The 18,695-nt window shown below is 41.9% G+C and overlaps 1 protein-coding gene across 1 annotated transcript in view; it reads right to left on the minus strand.

The window, feature by feature from the left end:
- Positions 1–18,695, minus strand: part of RPS6KA5 (ribosomal protein S6 kinase A5) — a 194,305-nt gene that overhangs the window by 149,945 nt on the left and 25,665 nt on the right. The window contains exon 2 of the mRNA XM_077819264.1: positions 8,517–8,588. Coding sequence (XP_077675390.1) covers positions 8,517–8,588 — 72 coding nt within the window. The remainder of the gene's footprint in view (positions 1–8,516; positions 8,589–18,695) is intronic.

An 18,695-nucleotide genomic window follows, 5' to 3' on the forward strand; every position in this document is an offset into this window, starting at 1 on the left:
CTTCAGTGTTCCAGAAATAAAGGCTAATGTTGTTGACACTGCAAAATACTTCCATAACAACCATTTTGCAGCAGCTGCTCTGAAAAAAGTGGGAGGAACCAAGCTAACTCTCCCACAAGACGTGCGATGGAACTCAGTAGTGGAGTGTTGTGGGCACTAGATCAAGAACTGGCCTAATCTGATGACAGTTTGTGAACAAAATTGTGAAAAAATAGATGGCACTGTCACAGCCAAAGTTCTCAGAATTGGGGTAAGAGAAACGTTGAACACATGCTGAGTACCCTGAAGCCTATTTCTGTAGCACTGAAAAAATGCAGGGAAAAAGCTGTTTTACTGGTGACACTGCTGAAATTTGGAAGGAACTGAGTGAGATCTTAAAAAGAGAAATATGCAATGCCAGAGTTAAATTACAAGCATAAAAAAAAACGAATGGGACAAGCACTATCTCCAGCTCATTTTCTTGCAAATATTCTCAATACTCGGTACCAGGGTCAAACCTTAACTGCTGAAGAAGAGGAGTTGGTTATGACATGGACATCCAATAATCATCCCTCCATAATGCCAACTACAATAAATTTCAGAGCTAAGGGTGAACCATTCAAGAAATATATGTTTGCTGATGATGTTTTAAAGAAAGTCAGACCATGAACTGGTGGAAGTCACTTAAGCACTTGGATTCAGAAACTGTTGAAGTGATAATCTCACTTTTAACAGCAATAGCTTCTTCTGCCAGTGTAGAAAGAATATTTTTTTACTTTGGACTAAATCATTCCAAATTGAGAAATTGTTTGGGACCTGAAAAAGCAGGAAATCGTGTTTTTCTTTTCCAGATTATGAACAAACAGGAAAATGAAGGTGAAGACGAATGAGTTAGCTGCAAAAGCCAATATTTTAAGTTTCTCATGTTGACCTAGCTGACATAGTCAATTTATTATTTTTTTTAAATATTTCATTTAACTATTTTAGTTAAAAACAATTTTAACAAAAACAAACCTAATTTTTAAAAACATGAATGTTTAACTTCAAAAATTCATATGCTTGTTTTGTTAAAATATTATATGTTTGCTGTTGAAGAAAAAAATCCAGAATACATAACATTAAATTGCTTTATTTAACTAAAACAATTTAAATGTCTGTCTGGTGATGTTCTCCTCCTAATACAGCATGGTAAGAAAATCCTCCAAATATGAATGATTAACCTGTTGAACTGGAGATATTTATGAAGTCATTGGGAGGTGAACTATCTGCGTCAATTACCTTTGGCAAATGAAATAACCAATCATTCATTTTCTGATACAGCTGTAAAACTAATCTCAAAAGTTTTCACAATAAATCACTTTAAAAATGTAGAGTGCGTACCTTCTAAAAATGAAACCTATATCTATCTCTATCTCGGAGTTGGGAAGAATATGTATTAAGGTTATAACAACCAACAAGAATGCACTTTTATGTAGAAATCCATGATTAAATCACTTCCTGACTAGTGATTTAAATCAATTTGATTCAAATCAAATCCACCCAGCCAAGGATTGCTTGACCCTGGTGAGCACTGATAGTACTTTGCTTATGTGGTCTCTGTGCAGCCTGTAAACTGAACTACACCATGCCTGGAGGCATCTCATGTGTAGTCTGGCGTGAGCGATAACCGATGTGCCCACAGCCATGTGCCTCAGGAGACAATGTCTGGCCGAAATCTGGGGGCTGGATTGTACTGTGTCAACAAGCAGAAACTGAGAAATCTGACGTCAGAAAAGTGCTTTTGCCTGAATGGAGTTGAGGTTGGCGGGGATCCCCTGGGGTGGGTACTGCAGCACCCCTTGCATCCTTAATTCCCCGGTTAAACATTTAACTTTGTAACTGATAGAACTTTAATCGGTTACACAGTTATTGTTTTTACACATTATGTACATCCCTACTACAGGTCATATCCTGTATGTTCAGCTAAGGCAAAGTTAGTACACATAATGTTTGGGACCTTTCACCTAGATAGGTGATGATGAGCTAAAGCATAAGGTTGGCATGGTGGACTGCCTAAGTTCATACCCTCTATATATGTAACAGGTACACCACATGTGTCAAGGTTCCTTCCCCGCTCTGAACTCTAGGGTACAGATGTGGGGAGCTGCATGAAAGACCCCCTAAGCTTATTCTTACCAGCTTAGGTTAAAAGCTGCCACCACCGAAGCGTTACACAAAGAACAGGGAAAGAGCCCACTTGGAAACGTCTTTCCCCACAAAAGCCCCCAAGCCCTACACCCCCTTTCCTGGGGAATGCTTAAAAAAAATCCTCACTAATTTGCATAGGTGAACACAGACCCAAACCCTTGGATCTTAAGAACAATGAAAAAGCAATCAGGTTCTTAAAAGAAGAATTTTAATTAAAGAAAAAGTAAAAGGATCACCTCTGTAAAATCAGGATGGTAAATACTTACAGGGTAATCAGATTCAAAACACAGAGAATCCCTCTAGGCAAAACCTTAAGTTACAAAAAGACACAAAAACAGGAATATACATTCCATTCAGCACAACTTAATTTAACAGCCATTTAAACAAAACAGAATCTAATGCATATCTAACTAGATTGCTTATTAACTATTTACAGGAGTTCTGACCTGCATTCCTGCTCTGGTCCTGGCAAAAGCAACACAGACAGAGAACCCTTTGTCTGTCCCCCACGCCAGCTTTGAAAGTATCTTGTCTCCTCATTGGTCATTTTGGTCAGGTGCCAGCGAGCTTGTCTTAGCTTCTTAACCCTTTACAGGTGAAAGGGTTTTTCCTCTGGCCAGGAGGGATTTTAAAGGTGTTTAACCCTTCCCTTTATATTTATGACATGGAAATAACCGGGTAGGACAGAAATAAATCCAAGAATGATCTAACGTCATTAATACCAAACTATGGAGTAAGTGTACCCTAACATTTTGTGTATGAGGAAACTAAATTTGGACATAGAAGGAGGGCTCAAGTATTCAAGCTCTATAAGAGAAGTGACCCACCAAGCCAAGGAAGCTTCTAAGTTTGTAAGCTTCAGGGTTTCTAAGCTTCGAGTTTCAAGTTTTCAGGCTTCTTAGTTTATTCATCTGCTAGTTCTTAATTGTAAGTTTTAAGTCACTTAGTTAAGTAAAACTCTAAATTATCTTCAATAGCTCGTAAGCTTCTCCTAAACTGTAAACTCCCAATCAAGAATTGAGGAACGTGGACCTGAACTCTCTTGGCATGCCAGAGGCGAGGCTGGTCCTTTGTCTCTTACCACCAGGTTATCAAGGAAGGGTGTGAGTATATTAATCAAAAGCTTTATAGTATATAATATCACATGTATCTCTAGAACAATTATTATTGCTTTTGTATCTCTGATTATTTACCATTTGATTACTATTTGATCATTATTCCATTTATCTCAATAAAAGTCTTTAAGGCTACATTTGTCACAGTGTGAGTGTCCTGTCATACATCCTGAGGATCCTTGCAAACTCTGTATAGCCTGATTATGGGACAAGAACCTTATTATCTTCTGATCAGATTAACTGGCGAGCCTATAATCCATACTATCCAAATTAATAATATTAACTTCCTAAAATCAGGCAACAATACACATACCCCTGAAGTGGAACGGACATGCTCACTCCCTTGAGGAACAACTAAAAATTAGTGGTAACATTGATCAAGTCATAATTACTTGTACCTAAGGCCAAACCAGTAACAAATACTTGGTGTTTTAAAAGCATCAATTTCACAAAGCTGAAAACAATTCTGAGCCAAATCAGTTGTGAGAAAGAATGTAAACAGAAAAAATGTGAATGATAACTGGGGAATGTTCATGAACTTTTCTTAAGACCCCCAAAAGCTACAAACCCACAATCAAGAAAGAAGGCCATGCTGTTTTTTAAAAAAAGCAGGATAAACAACTCCCCCCGAAAAAAAAATCCGATTTAGAGGGGAAGTGAAAGCAACTATAACAAACATAACATATGGAAGACAATGGAAGTTGACAGTCATGAATATAAATGAGAAGCTAGGAATTGTAGAAAATTGATAAGGGAAGCAAAAAGACAAGAAGAAATCTATGGCCAGCTGAGTTAAGGACAATAAGAAGGAACTTTTGTTAACTATATTAGGAACAAAAAGAATTCTAACAATGGTATTAGTCTATTACTAGATGGAAATGGTAGAGCTGACTGTAATAATGGAGAAAAGGCAGAAACGTTTAATAAGTAATTCTGTTCTGTACTTGGGAAAAAGTGAATTCAAGACGATGGAAATACTTTCCATTCCAATGGTAACTCGTGCAAATGTTAAACAGCAGCTACTAAAGATAGATATTTTTTAAATTCACAGGTCTGGATAACTTGCATCCAACAGTTTTAAAAGAGCTGTCTAATTAGCATCCTCAGCCATTAATGTTGACTTCCAAAATCTGTTGCAATACCGGGGCAGTTCCAGAGAACTGGAAGATGTTATGTTGTGCCAATATTTAAAAAGGATAAATGGGATGACCCAGGTAATTATAGGCCTGTCAGCATGACACTGATCCCAGGCAAAATAACAGAGTGGCTGATACAGGACTTGATTAATAAAGAATTAAAGGAGAGTAATATGATATGCCAATCAAAATGGGTTTATGGAAAACAGATCTAGTCAAAATAACAATATTTTTATTATGTTACAAGTTTGGTTGATAAAGGTAGTAGTGTTGATATAATATACTTAGACTTTTATAAGGCATTTGATTTGGTGCTGTACAACATTTTGATTAAGATACAAAGCAATATAAAACATTCAAATGATACAAAATCAACATGGTACACATTAAATGGCTTAAACGCTGGTCAACTGAAAGATCTCAAACTATAACTGAAACAGGGAATGATCATCAAGTGGGCATATTTCTAGTGGTGCCTTTGCAGGGATTCATTCTTGGCCCAACACGATTTAACATTTTTACCAGTGACCTGGAAAAAATATTTTAAATCATAACTGATAAAGTTTGCATATAACAAAAGACTATGGGAGTCAAATAATGAGGAGGACAGGTCACAGATACACAGCAGTTTAATATTGCCGAATGTAATAGCCATACATTTAACAAAGAATGTAGGCCATACTTACAGAGTAGGGGACTCTATCCTGGGAAACAATGACTCTGAGGTTATGGTGGCTAGCATGACACTAGCAAAAAGGACTAGTGATCCTTGTGGTCCTTGGATGCATAAACAGGGGAAATTTGAGTACCAGTAGGGAGGAGATATTACCTCTGTTTTTTTCACTGGTTTGACAGCTACTGGAATATTATGTCCAGTTCTGGTGTCCACAATTCAAGAAGGATGTTGATAAATTAAAGACGGTTCAGAGTGGAGCCACGAGAAAGATTACAGGATGAGAAAGCATGCCTTATAGGCAAGGGTTCCCAAACTGTGGGCCGTGGCCCAAAGGTAGGCTGTGACACAGTCCTGGGTGGTCCGCCATCATGGGTGGCATTTTGGGGTGGGGGCAAGTAGTGATACCAGGTGCTCTGAGAGTCCAGGTCAGTTTCCCCATATGGGTTGGGTAAGGGGAGAGTGGCAGAACAGCTTTGGACGCCTCACAGCACAGCCCTAATGTGGAAACTGACCTGGACACACAGAGCATCTGGCGTCAACTCTCACCCTCCCACCCTCGAGCTCTCCGGGGGTGGGGTGTGGGGTGGGAAGGGCACAACACCACCAGGTGCTTTGTGCATCCAGATCAGCTTCCCCATGTGGCTGAATAATGGCTGCCGCACCCTCCAGGCTCAAGTAAGTGTAGTCCTCAGTGTCCACAGTCACAGTGAATGTGCAGGACAGCACGGCACGCACACAGCCACAAGGAGTAGAGCTGCCCCCACTGTGTCAATGAGGGAACAAGTTCAAGGCCGGGCCCCATAGCAGCAGCAGCACTCCTTCAGACACAGTCCCTGCCTGCACTTTGAGCTACCACCCTGCCTTAACACAGCTTGTAGCCACCCCCTTTTCCTGCACCCTGAGTTATACTCCCCCAGGGACACAGCTTCTAACTACCTCCTGCCTGCACCCTGAGCTGGCTGAAAGGCTGAAAATTGAAAATGAGATCAAGTTGAGCCTCTCCAACAGATGTCACAGGCTGGAAAACCAGTGCAAGGAGAAGCAGGCACATCCATCCCATTGAGAAGACTCCTGGTCTGTAAGTTATTGTAAATAAAAATATAAAGTATTTGACTCTTTTCTAATTAGTAGAGAATAGGGGTGGGTCTTTACTTACACAGCACAGAAATTCAGATTTTACACTAAAAACTGAAAACAATATAGTGTTCAAAGTTGGACAACTATTTTGTTTTAAAATCAAATAACTTTTTCTTAACAATTTTGTTAACTTTGTTGCATTGCGTATGTTCAGTTTTATACAAATTGTGTTTTCCCTGTTTGAACACATTTTGAACACATTTTTTTAAAGTGTAGTTTTACTAAAACTGTTTGGTTTCAAAGATCTTGAAGCATTTCTTTGACTGCATATTGCTACGAATTTCTATAATTACAATCATTTACATTAAAATGAAAAGTAAACATGTACATTGTTTATTTACAGTGTTACAGTTTATATGTATGTAACAACATTAATATTTTTCCTCAAGAAGTGTTAATAGTGGGCCATAATGCCTATTAGAATTGCACAGGTGAGCCTCAGGAGAAAAAGTTTGGGAACCCCTGCCTTATAGGAATAGACATAAGGAGCTCAATCTGCTTAGTTTAACAAAGGGAAGGTTAACTGTGACTTCATCACAGTTTTTAAAGTACCTACATGGGAAAAGAAATGTGATAAGAGAGGGCTCTTCAATCTAGCAGGCAAACATATAACAAGATCCAACGTTTGGACTTCAAAGCTTGACAAATTCAGAGTAGGAATCAGGGACAAATTTTTAAGAATGCAGGTAATTAGCCACTGGAACAATTTACCAAGGATTGTCAAGGATTCTCCATCACTAGCCATTTTAAAATGAAGGTTGGATACTTTTAGAAAAGATATGCTTTAGTTCAAACAGGAAATAATTCAGGGAAGTCCTATGACCGGTTTTATTCAGGTCAGACACTAGATGATTACACTAGTTCCATCTAACTTAAAATCTAAAATTTGTGCATCACAGCCTCCTAAGGCTCCATCTTCACTGGAAAAGAAGACAGCTAACTCCTGCTTAGATCTTACTGATTCCTCCCCCCCGGCCCTTTTTCTTAGAAACTTTGAAAATCTAGCTACAGAAACTCCACAGCAAGATGAGTGGAACGAGGGAGGGTACCCTATGACATGTGTCCATACTCTTCATGGATACTAGGATTGTTAATTTTCTCTGGAGAATGTTCTTCCACCTGCTCTGAGATGTTTGGTATGCAAGGTGTTTCCCCCAACCTGTGGGAGGGGAGCATCATGAGATCTTTCCCTGCTTCTTCACAAGGCATTGCCCCAATTTATTTTTCTACCATTTAGACTTCCTCCTCTGATTTTGACATAAACAGGGATGTAGGACATTTTTATTTCTCTGAGGAGAATAAGCAATTTGGCAAATGCTTTGACTGATGGCAAAATTCCATCTTGCATCACCTCCTAATTAGTTCAAATTTGACCACAAGTCCTCGCTATCCTACTCTGGATTATTTGATGGTTTATGTAAAAGGAACTGGTGATCTCAGTTAACTGCTGAGATCACTGAGATCTCAGTTTAAGTGCTGACCACATTAAAATCTATTCTCACAATTGGAACTCTGGCAATCCCACAGAGTACAGTCACTGAACGGCCACAGATATGAAATCCCTTCTTACCACTGCAACCCTTGTTTCTCCAAGTTAGTGTTGAAGAACAGTGGCAAAAACAGCGAGAGGAAGCATATACTGTTGTTACTCTTGCTGTACATTTTCTATGGACAGAGAGGGAATCTTGTTTCCTGAAATATCAACCCACCATCTTTCTCTAGCTCTAAATGTTCTTAAAAGAGTGCATGCGTGCACACACACAAAACTCCTCCCACCATAATAAAATCCAAAATCCAGTACTGAGTGCTTTCATTTATCTTCTTAAAAAGTAATAGTATTCTGCTTACATGACAAAACAGACATAGCCACCAATGATACTTCTGTGAAAAAGTGTAGTTAAAAAGAATGAAGACTCTGATTGATGAAGATGCAGACTTTCCTATTTTTCCACAAACTGATCTTCATCAACTGTAGTGGTCTGAAGAATTTAATGAAAACTTCAAGCGTATGACTTATAACTTAGTACCAGATTTTAAATGTTTTATTATACTGTCAACTGAGTAAATGTTGTTCTATTTGCCCATCTTTTCAAAAGGATGCTTCATGTTAAAAAATTTGATATGATAGAATGGTGCATATGTGGTCTTTACATATCCCAGCTTGTCTTTTGCTTATTTTATAGCACAAATCTGCCTAGATAATTTGTTCCAAAAACTGAGCTAGAAAACAGAACTGCACTAAAGAACATTACTTCCAAAGGTCACCTTAAAAGAAAAAAGTCTTACCTCCTGTTCCAAGAACTTTCAAGAGTTCGAAGTTTTCAATGCCCACCTTCTCTGCATGACCTGTGAAATTTGCTGAGAAAAAAGAAAAAATTTCCATGTCAGAATCTTCAGAGATGTAACACATTGATACATCATATATTCTGACACATTTCTGCACTTTGAGAACATTTTAATGGATGAAAGCGGAAAAAAAAAACCACCACCACATTTTTGTACATTTAAAATAAAACCAAACTACAGTCCAGGGTAGTAGCTCTTAAGCGATTGTCTTTCGATTATCCATTGTCCACAGGGATCTTCCAGGTCATTCACAAAACAAAAGGCTTTGAGGACTCAGTACTCGGGAAATGAGGTGTTGGTAAAGGAGATCAGTCTGTGATAGGATTTCTTGTACAAAGTGGTCCACCATAAGTTACATGTGAGAAATATCTTCTCAAGCAGGTACAAAAGTGTTTGGATGATCAGGGCCTTATTGATTATTCTAAACATTTTAAGTGCTCTAAAGGTGAAAGCATTTTTGCGCTGATTCTGGCCCTGATGCTGCAACTTGTTCCACATGGGTACAAAAGATCCATCCAGAGGGAACATTTGCAGGATCTGGGATTCTGTATTCAATATGTTTTCCAGTGAAATTAAATTAAAACAGTCTTTTGAAGGCTCATTAAACAGGTGTATTCAAATGACAAGAACATCAGATATATAATTTGAACACATTCTAACTGGATGAAATACCAGGAATTTTATAAGTTACTACTTTACAAAGCTATCAATTTTTGTAAATACATGTAGCCACTTCCAAAACTAATAAAAATGGTTATTTACCTTACAGTGATTCTGGTTCTTCAAAAATGTTTTATCCACATGGATACCACTCTGTATGTGCATGCACATGAGATTGGATTCTTTTTGACTAGCAGTATGTTCTTAAGCCCTTCCCTTGAGGGCGCAAAGAGCAGGGCAGTCCTAACTGCTATTCAGTTCCTCCACCAATACAGAATCCCCAATGCTAAAAGGAATAAAGATTAGCAGAGAAGGGGAGCAGATCATAGGATCTGTATGGAGAAAACATCTTGAAGAACCACAGTTACTATAAGGTAAATAATTATTTTTCTTCAAGTATTTATCTGCATAGATCCCATTAAAGGCAACCACCAAACAGTTCTCTCTTCTCTCTCTCTCTCTCTCTCTCTAAGGTACTGGGTGCTAGGAGTCATAAAATCATAGAATATCAGGGTTGGAAGGGACCTCAGGAGGTCATCTAGTCCAGCCCCCTGCTCAAAGCAAGACCAACCCCCAACTAAATCATCCCAGCCAGGGCTTTGTCAAGCCTGACCTTAAAAACCTTTAAGGAAGGAGATTCCACCACCTCCCCAGGTAATGCATTCCAGTGCTTCACCATCCTTCTAGTGAAAAAGTTTTCCCTAATATCCAACCTAAACCTCCCCCACTACAACTTGAGACCCTTACTCCTTGTTCGGTCATCTGCTACCACTGAGAACAGTCTAGATCCATCCTCTTTGGAACCCCCTTTCAGGTAGTTGAAAGCAGCTATCAAATTCCCCCTCATTCTTCCTTCCGCAGACTAACAATCCCAGTTCCCTCAGCCTCTCCTCATAAGTCATGTGTTCCAGTCCCCGAATCATTTTTGTTGCCCTCCGCTGGACTCTCCAATTTTTCCACATCCTTCTTGTAGTGTGAGGCCCAAAACTGGACACAGTACTCCAGATGAGGCCTCACCAATGTCAAATAGAGGGGAACGATCATGTCCCTACTTATACAGCCCAAAATGCCATTAGCCTTCTTGGCAACAAGGGCACACTGTTGACTCATATCCAGCTTCTCGCCCACTGTAAGCCCCAGGTCCCTTTCTGCAGAATGGTCCGCAGCCTGCAGTAGTGCATGGGAGTCTTCTGTCCTAAGTGCAGGATTCTGCACTTGTCCTTGTTGAACCTCATCAGATTTCTTTTGGCCCAATCCTCCAATTTGTCTAGGGCCCCCTGTATCCTATCCCTACCCTCCAGCGTATCTACCTCTTCTCCCAGTTTAGTGTCATCTGCAAACTTGCTGAGGGTGCAGTCCACGCCATCCTCCAGATCATTAATGAAGATATTGAACAAAACCGGCCCCAGGACCGACCCCTGAGGTACTCTGCTTGATACCGGCTGCCAGCTAGACATCGAGCCATTGATGACTACCCATTGAGCCTGACAATCTAGCCAGCTTTCTATCCATATTATAGTCCATTCATCCAGCCCATACTTCTTTAACTTGCTGGCAAGAATACTGTGGGAGACAGTGTCAAAAGCTTTGCTAAAATCAAGGAATAACATGTCCACTGTTTTCCCCTCATCCACAAAGCCAGTTATCTCGTCATAGAAGGCAATTAGATTAGTCAGGCATGACTTGCCCTTGGTGAATCCATGCTGACTGTTTCTGATCACTTTCCTCTCCTCTAAGTGCTTCAGAATTGATTCCTTGAGGACCTGCTCTATGATTTTTCCAGGGACTGAGGTGAGGCTGACTGGCCCATAGTTCCCCAGATCCTCCTCCTTTCCCTTTTTAAAGGTGGGCACTACATTAGCCTTTTTCCAGTCGTCCGGGACCTCCCCCGATCACCATGAGTTTTCAAAGATAATGGCCAATGGCTCTGCAATCACATCCGCCAACTCCTTTAGCACTCTCGGATGCAGCGCATCCGGCCCCATGGACTCGTGCTTGTCCAGCTTTTCTAAATAGTCCCAAACCACCTCTTTCTCCACAGAGGGCTGGTCACCTCCTCCCCATGCTGTGATGCCCAGTGCAGTAGCTGGGAGCTGACCTGGTTTGTGAAGACAGAGGCAAAAAAAATCATTGAGTACATTAGCTTTTTCCACATCCTCTGTCACTAGGTTGCCTCCATCATTCAGTCAGAGGCCCACACTTTCCTTGACTTTCTTCTTGTTGCTCACATACCTATAGAAACCCTTCTTGTTACTCTTAACATCTCTTGCTAGCTGCAATTCCAGGTGTGATTTGGCCTTCCTGATTTCACTCCTGCATGCCTGAGCAATATTTTTATACTCCTCCCTGGTCATTTGTCCAATCTTCCACTTCTTGTAAGCTTCTTTTTTGTGTTTAAGATCAGCAAGGATTTCACCGTTAAGCCAAGCTGGTCGCCTGCCATATTTACTATTCTTTCTACACATCGGGATGGTTTGTCCCTGTAACCTCAATAAGGATTCTTTAAAATACAGCCAGCTCTCCTGGACTCTTTTCCCCTTCATGTTATTCTCCCAGGGGATCCTGCCCATAAATTCCCTGAGGGAGTCAAAGTCTGCTTTTCTGAAGTCCAGGGTCCGTATTCTGTTGCTCTCCTTTCTTCCTTGTGTCAGGATCCTGAACTCACCACCTCATGGTCACTGCCTCCCAGGTTCCCATCCACTTTTGCTTCCCCTACTAATTCTTCCCGGTTTGTGAGCAGCAGGTCAAGAAGAGCTCTGCCCCACTTGCTTCCTCCAGCACTTGCACCAGGAAATTGTCCCCTACACTTTCCAAAAACTTCCTGGATTGTCTGTGCACCGCTGTATTGCTCTCCCAGCAGATACTTGGGTGATTGAAGTCTCCCATGAGAAACAGGGCCTGCGATCTAGTAACTTCTGTTAGTTGCCAGAAAAAAACCTCGTCCACCTCATCCCCCCGGTCCGTGGTCTACAGAAGACTCCCACCACGACATCACCCTTGTTGCTCACACTTCTAAACTTAATCCAGAGACTCTTAGGTTTTTCTGAAGTTTCTTACTACAGCTCTGAGCAGCCATACTGCTCTCTTACATATAATGCAACTCCCCCACCTTTTCTGCCCTGCCTGTCCTTCCTGAATAGTTTATATCCATCCATGACAGTACTCCAGTCATGTGAGATATCCCACAAAGTCTCTGTTATGCCACACACATCATAATTCCTTGACTGTACCAGGACTTTCAGTTCTCCCTGCTTGCTTCCCAGGCTTCTTGCATTTGTGTATAGGCACTCGCTGATCGTCCTGCTTTCTCAGTATGAGGCAGGAGCCCTCCCCTCTTGCGCTCTCCTGCTCGTGCTTCCTCCCGGTATCCCACTTCCCCACTTACCTATTTAAATAAGTACTGTAAGACTTTCCTGCCAAACTGTGTATCGGAAATAGAGACTGACACTAGAGAATAATGGCTTGTAAACATGTATGGAGCTCCAATAAGCAGCTCTTCAGATTTCAAATATAGAGATGCCTCTTAAAAAGCCCAAGGAGACTGCTTGAGCTGTAGCAGACTGTGCCTTGATATGAGATGGAGTTAACTTACTCAATTGATAAGAATTTCTGAGCAGAGTCTGCAAGTTCCAAGGAAGCAAGTATGACAAGGATTGAAACCTATATGGATATGGTATGTGGGGGCAAGGTGGAGGGAAGAGGAGGTTCTTTGAGATGTATAGTTCCTATCTGTATATCACTGAGGGTATACGCATATGCCATGTGTCTGGAGCTGGAGATTTTGAAAGTAATAGTGTGCATTCATCCACACATGCGCCCTTGCTTCGCCTCCTGCTTTTGTCCAAGGTGATAAAGGGTGGGGAAGACAGACTGTGTCATCAGTTCCTTCTCCACCACAATCCAAGAAGTCCCCAGGGGAAGGAGAAGTGGAATACAGATAGGGACCACACATCTCAAAGAACCTCCAGTTACAGGTAAGTAACCTCCTCTTCTTCGAGTGATGCTTCCTCTTGTATTCTACTGAAGGCAATTGACAAGGAGTACTTAATTAAGAGGAGAGTGAGAGGAAGACTTACGGGAACAGAGAACAGCTGCACTGAAAAAGGCATCTGTCACAGAGTCTCGCACCAAGGCGTAACGGGAAGAGAAAGTATGTAAAGATCTCCAGGTGGCTGCCCAATATATGTCCGTAGGCAGTATGTCGTGAAGCGCAGCCAAAGTCAATGCTTGCGCTCTCGTGGAGTAGGCTCTTACTCCAAGGGGCAGAGATAGTCCCAATAGTCAATAACAGAGCATAATGCACCCCAAAATCCACTTGGAAATCCTCTAAGTGGAGATTGCTTGCCCCTTAACCCTTTCTGCTACAGTGATAAACAACCTAGGGGACTTCCTGAATGATCTCGTCCTCGCAGGTAGGAGGCCAGGGCCCTGAGGACACCAAGGGAGTGAAAGTGTCTTTCTTCCACTAATGCATGCCCTTTCGGAAAGAAAGCAGGCAAGTGGATGGGCTGGTTGAGATGAAAAAAGGGAAACAACCTTCGGCAAAATCTTGGGGTGCAAGCGCAGGGAAACTTTGTCCTTATGGAACATGGTAAAGGAGGTGATCCGCCATCATAGCCCCCAATTCACCTACCCTCGTTGTGAAGATAATAGCTTCCAGGAAGGTGACCCTCATGGAAAGAAGAGGCAGGGAACAGGAGGCCAGCAGTTCAAAGGGCAATTTCACCAGCGCCGTGAGGATAAGGTTACGGTCCCACTGGGAAGCTATTGGTTAAATGGGAGGACAAGTCCATAAGAGGCCCCTCCAAAACCTTGTAGTCAAGGCCACTGTTCCCTCTAAGCTGTGCGTGTATGTACGCACACACAGATCCTCTACCCCGCACACATGGCAAAACACCGCATGTACAAAAATTTGCACAGAAGCACAACAATTTTCACCCAAGAAATTTTTTGCGCACACGGCCCGTCAAAAATTAGAGGGAACATTGGTCAAGAGGTGCATAAAGAGGCCACATGGCAGAAGGTGACTATAGCTGGACCTCTTGGTAATAGTGACCATAATATAATTAAATTTAATATACCTGTGGCAGAAAAAACACCACAGCGGCCCAATACTGTAGCATTTAATTTCAGAAAGGGGAACTACACAAAAATAAGGAGGATAGTTAAACAGAAATTAAAGGGTACAGTGCCAAAAGTGAAATCTCTGCAAGCTGCATGGAAACTTTTTAAAGACACCATAATAGAGGCTCAACTTAAATGTATACCCCAAATAAAAAAAAAACAACATAGTAAGAGAACCAAAAAAGAGCCATCATGGCTAAACAACAAAGTGAAAGAAGAAGTGAGAGGCAAAAAGGCATCCTTAAAAAAGTGGAAGTTAAATCCTAGTGAGGAAAATAGAAAGGCACATAAACACTGGAAAATGAAATGTAAAAATACAATTAGGAAGGTCAAAAAAGAATCTGAGGAACAGTTTAGCCAAAGACTCAAAAAGTAATAGCAATTTTTTTGTTTTTTAAGTACATCAGAAGTGGGAAGCTTGCTAAACAACCAGTGGGGCCACTGAACAATCAAGGTGCTAAAGGTACGCTCAAGGACGATAAGGCCATTGCGGAGAAACTAAATGAATTCCTCGCATCAGTGTTCAAGGTTGAGGACGTGAGGGAGATTAGAGGAGATTTTGGAACAAATTGATAAATTAAACAGCAATAAGTCACCAGGACCAGATGGTATTCACCCAAGAGTTCTGAAGAAAAGTGAAATTGCACAACTACTAACTGTAGTCTGTAACCTATCATTTAAATCAGCTTCTGTACGAGATGACTGGAGTTTAAGCTAATGTGACGCCAATTTTTAAATAGAGCTCCAGAGGTGATCCCGGCAATTACAGGCTTGTAAGCCTGACTTCAGTACCGGGTAAACTGGTTGAAACTATAATAAAGAACAATATTATCAAACATATAGCTGAACATAATTGGTTGAGAAAGAGTCAACATGGTTTTAGTAAGGGGAAAATCATGCCTCACCAATCTATTAGAATTCTTTGAGGGGGTCAACAAGCATGTGGACCAAGGGGATCCAGTGGATATAGTGTACTTAGATTTTCAGAAAGCCTTTGACAAGGTCCCTCACCAAAGGCTCTTATGCAAAGTAAGCAGTCATGGGGTAAGAGGGAAGGTGCTGCTCTCATGGACTGGTAACTAGTTAAAAGATAGGAAACAAAGGGTAGTTATAAATGGTCAGTTTTCAGAATGAAGAGAGGTAAATAGTGGTGTCCCCCAGGGTCTGTTCTGGGACCAGTCCTATTCAACATATTCATAAATGATCTGGAAAAAGGGGTAAACAGTGAGGTGGCAAAATTTGCAGATGATACAAAATTACTCAAGATAGTTAAGACCCAGGCAGACTGCAAAAAGCTACAAAAGGATCTCTCAAAACTGGGTGACTGGGCAACAAAATGGCAGATGAAATTCAATGTTGATAAATGCAAAGTAATGCACATTGGAAAGTATAATCCCAACTATCCATATAAAATGATGGGGTCTAAATTAGCCGTTACCACTCAAGAAGGAGATCTTGGAGTCATTGGAGATAGTTCTCTGAAAACATCTACTCAATGTGCAGTGGCAGTCAAAAAAGCGAACGGAATTCTGAGAATAATTAAGAAGGCGCTAGAAAATAGGACAGAAAATATAATCTTACCTCTATATAAATCCATGGTACGCCCACATCTTGAATACTGTGTGCAGATGTGGTCGCCCCATCTCAAAAAAGATATATTGGAATTGGAAAAGGTTCAGAAAAGGGCAACAAAAATGATTAGGGTTACGGAACGGCTTCCATATGAGAAGAGATTAATAAGACTGGGACTTTCCATCAAGGAAAAGAGACGGCTAAGGGGAGATATGATTGAGGTCTATAAAATCATGACTGGTGCAGAGAAAGTAGATAAGGAAGTGTTGTTTACTACTTCTCATAACACAAGAACTAGGGGGTCACCAAATGAAATTAATAGGCAGCAGGTTTAAAACAAATAAAAGGAAGTATTTCTTCACACAACACACAGTCAACATGTGGAACTCCTTGCCAGAGGACATTGTGAAGGTCAAGACCATAACTGGGTTCAAAAAAGAACTGAATAAATTCATGGAGGATAGGTCCATCAATGGCTATTACCCAGGATGGGCAGGAATGATGTCCCTAGCCTTTGTTTGCCAGAAGCTGGGAATGAGCGGCAGGGAATGGATCACTTGATGATTACCTGTTCTGTTCATTCCCTCTGGGGCACCTGGCACTGGCCACTGGGCTAGATGGGCCTTTGATCTGACCCAGTAGGGCCATTCTTATGAGCGCTGGAGGAGGAAACGCAAAATTGATCTGGTCTGACCAGCGGATGACTAGGGCATCGCCTTGGGAAAGGGTGCCGAACCCACCAATGCAGCAGTACTGGATGCATTTGCTGTTGGTGCAGGAGGCAAAAAGGTCTCGTCAGAGTCCCCATAGGTCAAAAATGTCAACAATCACAGAGTCACGTAGTTCCCACTTGTGATCAGCCACAAATTTCCTACTGAGAGAGTCTGCAATCACATTCTGAGTCCCCGGAAGAAAGGCTGCTGACAACATGATCTTGTGTGTGATGCACTAGTCTCAGAGACTAACTGCTTCTGCACAAAGTGCTGATGACCTCGTGTTCCCTTGTTTGTTTATGTAGTAAACAGTGGTGGCGTTGTCTGACATGATGAGAACATCACGGGAGAGAATGGATGGGAGAAATTCATGACATGCTTTCCTTACCGTCCTAAGTTCTTGGATGTTGATGTGCATCCTGGATTCCCGAGCAGTCCAAGTTCCCTATGTCATGTGCTCGCCCATGGGAGCACTCCATCAATTGAGTGATGCATCTGTGATGATCGTCATGCATGGGGAGGATGGAAAAAAAAAGAGTATCCCGGTGCAAACCTGAACTGGGTCTGTCTACCATCGAAGGTAGGAGAGAACATCAGGGGGAACTGTCAAGAAGAGATCCACAGAATGGTGCATAGGAGAATAGATTCTGTGTGGCTACAGCTGTAGATAGCAGAAGCTAGATGAGCAAGTGATGTACATGCATGCCACATGTGGCCGAGAAGGGAAAGGCAGGTTCTGGCTGGAACAGAATGACTGGAAGTCACCATGGCAATCAGTTCTTGCAGGAACTCTAAGGACTGTGTGGGATCTATTATCAATTTTTTGATGTTTATGCTCAACTCCAGAGTGGAAAGGAGTATGAGCAGCAGGGAGGTCGAGGCTCAGGCCCCATGTCTGGATTGCGCTGCTAGCAGCCAATCATCAAGCTAAGGGAATATGAGGATTCCTTCAGGCCGGAGATGGACCACCACATAAAAAAATATTTGGTAAAAACCCACAGAGCAGTGGTGAGTTCCAACGGTAGAACCCTGTATTGGAAGTGTTGAGGGCCTACGGTGAATCTCAAGAACTGCCTTTGGGTAGGATGAATATATATGTGGAAATAAGCGTCTTGCATATCGAGAGCCATAAACCAAATGCCTTTTTTTTCTAGTGATGATATAATGGCTGCAAGGCTGACCATACAAAATTTTGGTTTGCATATGAAGCGGTTGAGACAACAGAGATCTAGGATTAGTCTCCATCCTCCCATCTTCTTGAGTACCAAGAAATATGTGGAACAAAACCCTGTGTCTTGCAAGGCCATAGGAACAGGCTCTACTGCTCCCTTTTGAAGTAGGGAGTCCACTTCTAGGGCAAGGCTACTCTCACGAGAGTGGTCCCAGAACCAGGATCGGGGTGGGAGATGTGGATGAGGTAGCGTTGTAATCTCAATCATATAGCCATGCTGAGTGACATCCAAGACCCACCTGTCCATTGTTATCACACTCCAAGCTGGCAGAAAGAGTGCTTGGCATCCTCCAAAGAGGTGGGTCATAAGTACGGTAGGATCCAAGGTAGCTGACGGCTCTCTAGATGTGCTTATGAAAAGGCTGAGTGTGTGGTGTTGAAGACTGTACAGACGGACCAGGTAGACAGGACCACTGGGTCTTCTGACGCTTACGAGGAAGCTCGTATGATTGCTGATGAAAGAACTGAGGAGCTCTGAACAGTTGTGCAGGAGGCGGACAGTAGAACTTACACTTGGGTGCAGGTGCAGATACACCAGTGATCACAGGGTGGCTCTGGAGTCCTTGAGGGAGTGCAAGGACTTGTCGGTGTTCTATCTGAAAAGGTGAAATTAATTGAAAGGGAGGTCCCTCAATGGTATTCTGCACCTCCCTGGGGGAGCCAGAAGAGTGCAACCAGGATTTCTTCTGCATGATGATGCCGGTGGCCAGAGTACACAAAGAATCCACAGCATCTGAATCCACAGCAGCCTGGAGCATTGTCCTGTTGCCCCGCTTGCCCTCCTCTAAGACAGTCCGGAAGCGGGCACGATCCTGCTCA

This window comes from Eretmochelys imbricata, chromosome 6, assembly GCF_965152235.1.
Source record: "Eretmochelys imbricata isolate rEreImb1 chromosome 6, rEreImb1.hap1, whole genome shotgun sequence".
Taxonomy (NCBI): domain Eukaryota; kingdom Metazoa; phylum Chordata; order Testudines; family Cheloniidae; genus Eretmochelys; species Eretmochelys imbricata.